The following is a 6,000-nucleotide window of genomic DNA, read 5'->3' as shown; positions in this document are numbered from 1 at the left end:
CTTGGTATTCTCACTCTCCTATTTTAGCCATCCCGGGAGGTGTGTAGTGATATCTACTTGTGGTTTAGTTTGCGTTTCCCTAATGGCTAATAATGTTGAACATCTTTCCATGTGCAAATATGCCATCTGTGACATCAGCGAAATGTCCCTTCCTGTCCTTTGCCCATTTTCAAATTGGACTGAACTAGATTTTAAGCAGGGATGTGACATGATGTGTTTCACAGAGATGACTCTAGTTGCTTTGAGAATAACTCAAGGAGCCTAAAGGCCACACGGGGGTGCAGTTAGGAGACATTTTGGAAGTTCGGGAGAGAGATGATTGCGACTGGGGCTGGGTTTTAGACCTGGAGATGAAGAAAAAGGGACACATTCTGCAACTCAGTCCTTTGGAGGTAGAGTTTACAGGACTTCCAGGCCCCTGGAGAGTGCTTTACAGAGGGAGAGACGGGTTGAGAGAAGGGGAATCAAAGCTCTGGACCTAAGTTTGAGTTTCTTGTTACCGTCCAAGGGGGGATGTCACAGGTAAGAGCTTGACCTAGGGCAACGGCAGAGGGAGGAGAGGAGGGATTTGAGAGGCACTGGACGGGGAGGGGGTATTAGCAGGAAGCGGTGAATGGTTGAATATCAAAGTGGGGTGGGGACCTTCAGCGCCAGACTTAAACGACTGACTGACGACGCGGGGACTCTGGGCGCCCAGAAAAGTGGAGCCGACCCAGCCCTGCCCCGAGGGACGCCCCACGAGGGCGGAGGTGCAGGAGGCCTGGCCATAATCGCTGTAACGTGAGCCAGGCCCCAGCGGAAGGGCGGCAGGGGCCAGCCAGGAGCCGGCTCCGGGCTCGGGAGACCGCGAGAGCTTCGCCCACCCTCGGCTGAGGCCGGCGGCCATCTCCGAGGTGTAATTTGAACAGAGCTTCCAAGGTCACAGGGAGACACTAGGAAGCTTTTGATGAAAAGAACTTGGGGTTTTGAAGAAGTAGTGCCCTCGAAGAGCGCTCCCCAGGAAGGAAGGAGAAGAGGGGCGGGGCCTGGGACCACGGCCAGGCGTCCACACGGATCTCTTCGGCCGACGCTCGGCAATTCCTCCCCACCTCCAGCCTCAGCTTCAAGCGGGGCTGATCCGGAAACAGCCGAGCGGATCCGGAAACAACCGAGAGGACCCGGAAGCGGTGAGCTCGGTCACCCGGGAGTGCGGGATCCCGCCGTTGCGCGGAGGCAATGGCGGCAGCTGCGCCGGCGGCCGCGGGCGAGGATGGCGGGAGACGGCGGCCGGGGACCGGTACGTGAGGACGTGTCGGTGCATGCGAAGGGCGGCAAAGCCGGAGGCGGGGCCGAGCTCAGCAGCCGGCGGGTGGGGGTTGGATAGGGGGAGACTGGAGAAAGGGGCGGGGTCTGTAAACACCGGCGGGTGGGCGTGGCCTGACGATTCCATGGGTAGGACCAGCTGAGAGGTGGGGCCCCGTGAGGAGATATGGGCGGGGCCAGGTGGGCAAGGGGCGGGGACGTTGGAAGGGAGGGGTCATGTCAGAGGAAAGAGGATTGGGTGAACCGTGGGATTGGGAAGAGGCGGGACTATAAACTACAAGTCGAATTAGGTGAGAAGAAGGCGGGTCTGGTAAGCGTGGCGGGTCTGGGGAAGGGGGCGGGGACCGTGGTTGCAGTATTACTAGGTTGCTGGACTTTGGGGTTTGGTGGCCTGGTTATTGGGGATTCTGGAGTGAGGGGAAGAGAGGCTGATTCTTGTTCCCCACAGTGCTTGATCCCCAGCCCCAGGAGGGCGCAAAGGCTGAGGCTGAGGCTGAGTCAGGGGAACTCTGCCGACTTCGAGCTGAGCTGGCAGGCGCCCTGGCAGAAATGGAGACCATGAAGGCTGTGGCCGAGGTGAGCGAGAGCACGAAGGCCGAGGCTGTGGCTGCGGTGCAGCGGCAGTGCCAGGAGGAGGTTGCTTCCCTTCAGGCCATCCTGAAAGGTGAGTCAGGGTCTCTTCACAGACTCTCCATCAGCGCCATAGAGGGGAGTGCATGACCAGAAGAGGGTCAAGGGGTCCCTCTTTGGGGGGTGGGGTAAGTTAGCAGGGCAGCCTAGCCCAGGGCAGGCCTATGGGAGCAAAGGAAGGGGCATCCTTGTCTAATTTGCCCAGTGGCACTGCCTGTGCTGGCAGAGCTGTCAGTTGCAGCTAAGTGTAGCTCTGAGCTCTACCTGTTCCCTTGCCCCCTGTCATTTCTTGTCCCTCACTGATCAGCCCTGAAGATGAGCAACTTCTCAATTCCCTGAAGCTCCTTCGTTTGAGCCTCTGGGCTCTGGACTCAGCGTTGGGCCCTATATCTTTGGAGTCTGACCCTCTGGTTTCTGGTCTCCCCTTCCCCACGTACCCTTACATCCGCACCTGCCCCCACCACACACTCGTGCATTGGCTTCCCTGTATGTACTTGGGATGCAGCACCATCCATTGCCCAAGATCCTGTAGCTTCTTTTTCTGTTTCCCCCTTCTCCTCTAGTTAGAGGCCAGTCTCTGAAATAGCTTCCAGTCCTGTCCCCCCCTCTGCTCCCACAGCCAAGCTCTGGACAACTCCCCTGGACTGTTATTCCAGCCTTCTCACAGGTCTCCTTCTATAACCTGGCCTGGACATTGGCTTCCAGAGTACACTTTCTTTTTTTAACTGCATTTTTATTGATTATATTGATTTCAGGAAGGAAGGGAGAGAGAGATAGAAGCATCAGTGATGAGAGAGAATCATTGAGTGGCTACCTCCTGCACACTTCCCACTGGAGATTGAGCCCACAACCCGGGCATGTGCCCAGACTGGGAATCAAACCGTGACCTCCTTCTTATAGGGAGATGCTCAACCACTGAGCCACGCCAGTTGGGCCAGAGTACACATTCTAAAATTCGCACCCCACCGTGTCACTTGTTTTTTAACAGCTGCTCTACCTCCAGACTTCTGGGACTGTAATTCCCACATCTCAGGCATCCACATACTACCTCTGCAACGTGGTTGTCTCCTTGTATGACTTGCCCTGTTATCTGCTTAATATTTGTTCTTTAAATAGGTCCACTTTTTTAAAAAAGTACATACATTTAATTTATTAATCCTCACCCGAGGATATTTTTCCATTGTTTTTTATTTTATTTACTTATTTTAAGGAAGCTTTTTAAAAAAATTCTTTTTTATTTTTTAAATATATTTTATTGATATTTTACAGAGAAGAAGGGAGAGGGATAGAGAGTTAGAAACATCGATGAGAGAGAAACATCAATCAGCTGCCTCCTGCACACCTCCCACTGGGGATGTGCCCGCAACCAAGGTACATGCCCTTGATCGGAATCGAACCTGGGACCTTTCAGCCCACAGGCCGACGCTCTATCCACTGAGCCAAACCGGTTTTGGCAAAAAAAAAAAAAAAATTCTTTTTTAAAAATATATTTTTTATTGATTTCAGAGAGGACGGGAGAGGGAGAGAGAGATAGAAACATCAATGATGAAGAGAATCATTGATCAGCTGCCTCCTGCATGCCCCCTACTGGGGATTGAGCCTGCAACCCAGATATATGCCCTTGACCGAGATCGAACCCAGGACCCTTCAATCCACAGGCTGACGCTCTATCCACTGAGCCAAACCAGCCAGGGCTCCATTGATTTCTACAGAGAGTGGAAGGGATTGGGAGAGACAGAGAGAGAAACATTGATGTGAGAGAGACACATTGGTTGCTTCCCACATGTACCCCAACCAGGGCTGGGGATCGAACCTGCAACTGAGTTACATGCCCTTGACCGGAATTGAACCTGAGACTCTTCAGTTCACAGGCTGATGCTCTATCCACTGAGCCAAACATACATTTATTTTAAAGGAAACTTTCTGTCCCTATAAGAAAAGCTATCCTAAATCATCATCATAATGACAATGATAATAATAATGCAAACATTTATTGAACATATCATCACAACAACGTTTATAATAATGGCTAACACATATATGCCAGGTACTGAGCTAAGTGCTTTATGAGTATTTAACCTTTATAACAATTTCTGTGAAGTAGGAACTATTATCTATCTCCATTTTACAGAGGAAGTGCTGAGGCCCAGGGGGGTTAGATAACTTGCCCAAGGTTATGCAGCTAGAAAGCTACAGATCTGAACCCAGGTAGTCTGGCAGCAAAACCTTTTTTTTTTTTTTAAGGTGATATATTATAAATTTATTCTTTTTTTCTTTATGATTTTAGAGAGAGGAAGGCAGAGGGAGAGAGAGATAGAAACCAATGATGAGAGAGAATCATCAATTGGCTGCCTCCTACACATCCCCCCTGGGGGTGTGACCCAACCGGGAATTGAACTGTAACCTCCTGGTTCATGGGTTGATGCTCAACCACTGAGCAACATTGGCCGGGCTCAGGATATATTACAAATTTTTGTAAGCAATAACTTAGTTCACACCATGCAATAAAAAGTACATTAATAAAAGTTAGTAAATAAAAGTACATTAGCTCTAACTGGTTTGGCTCAGTGGATAGAGTGTCGGCCTGCGGACTGAAAGGTTCCAGGTTCGATTCCGGTCAAGGGCATGTACCTTGGTTGCGGGCACATCCCCAGTAGGAGGTGTGCAGGAGGCAGCTGATCGATGTTTCTCTCTTACCAATATTTCTAACTCTCTGTCCCTCTCCCTTCCTCTCTGTAAAAATCAATAAAATATATATTTAAAAAGTGCATTAATCAAAATAAACAAGCTTTTGTAGGTTCTAAACTGAAGGATGTTATTTTTTCCCCTGCAGAATCTTTAAAACCTGAGGCACTTAAAATATGTTAGCCTTTCGCCCTAGCTGGTTTGGATAGAGCATTGGCCTACGGACTGAAGGGTCCCGGGTTCCATTCCAGTCAAGGGCACGTGCCTGGGTTGCCGGCTTGATCCCCTGTAGGGGGCACGCAGGAGGCAGCTGGTCAATGATTGTCTTTCTCTCCCGTCCTCTCTGAAATCAATAAAAATATATTTTAAAAAATATTTGTTAGCCTTTCTACTGAGATGTGAATTATACACAATGACGAAAAAGGTTAGCAGACCAGTTGTCTATTATGGATCATTCCAGCTTTGTTCAGCAGTGACTGGAACTCTTCTCATACTCTCATTCGTTCTCCTGAGAAAGTTGTGCTGCCTGACTATTGGCTGAGCTTTGGATTTGGCAGAATGTTTACTTCTAATGTTAGTATACACCAAAATAAGTATGAAAATAACAAGTAAATACATTATGTTAGATATTGATTTTTGTTGGTGTATGTTCATACGTATCTGTATATGCTGTTACTGGTCTATTTATGGACTAGGTATCATATCCTCAGCATTATGTGTAAGACCCAGCAGATGTCATCTTCGATCCTTTAGCAACACAGTGGGGTAGTCATTAGTGTCCCCATTTCACAGCTGAGGACACGGATGCGGAGAGGCTAACACTGTCCAGAACCATCTCTCCACAAGGCCCACCGTCTTAGTGTAGTCACCGTGGTAAATTGCCTCGCCCAGTGCATTAGTGTTGGGGAGCCCCCTGCTCACCCACAGGGGGGCCCCGTGCACTGACCTTTCTTCTCCGCCTTCCTACCTTGCCAGACTCCATCAGCAGCTATGAAGCCCAGATCAATTCTCTGAAGCAGGAGCGACAGCAGCAGCAGCAGGACTGCGAGGAGAAGGAGCGGGAGCTGGGCCGCCTGAAGCAGCTGCTGTCCCGGGCTCACCCCCTGGACTCCTTGGAGAAGCAGATGGAAAAGGTTGGGTTTGGGATAGCCTCCCCCTGACCCCATGGGCGGCCGTGGGACAGAGGGGTGCTGGTGTGCCACTCCCAGATCATTGGGATCAGGGCACCCAGTCATCATTCTAGGTGTCGCAGATGCTAGTTCCACACTTAGCAGGGTCTTGGCCTGCCGCTTACTAGTGGCTTTACTATGTTCACTTACCTCCAACATGAAGGACAGTCATGTAGGGAAAGGGAGCTAACCCTTAAGGATACCGCTCAAGCAC

At 50.4% G+C, this 6,000-nt stretch overlaps 1 protein-coding gene across 5 annotated transcripts in view; it reads left to right on the top strand.

Moving 5' to 3' along the window:
• The first annotated feature begins 256 nt into the window (after nt 1-256).
• Nucleotides 257-6,000, top strand: part of RABEP2 (rabaptin, RAB GTPase binding effector protein 2) — a 13,228-nt gene continuing 7,484 nt past the window's right edge. For 2 of the 5 annotated variants that reach the window (XM_080677834.1, XM_080677832.1), the window contains exons 1-3: nt 1,150-1,276; nt 1,751-1,966; nt 5,593-5,750. In XM_080677834.1, coding sequence (XP_080533960.1) covers nt 1,216-1,276; nt 1,751-1,966; nt 5,593-5,750 — 435 coding nt within the window. In that variant the 5' untranslated portion in view covers nt 1,150-1,215. Of the gene's footprint in view, nt 523-1,094; nt 1,277-1,750; nt 1,967-5,592; nt 5,751-6,000 lie in introns of those variants that run through there. The other 3 variants (XM_080677831.1, XM_080677830.1, XM_080677833.1) reach the window with 2 other exon arrangements.

This window comes from Plecotus auritus (genome assembly GCF_963455305.1).
Source record: "Plecotus auritus genome assembly, chromosome: 7".
Lineage (NCBI taxonomy): Eukaryota > Metazoa > Chordata > Mammalia > Chiroptera > Vespertilionidae > Plecotus > Plecotus auritus.
Note: the sequence above shows the minus strand (reverse complement) of the source record. Positions and strands in the feature narration are given on the sequence as shown.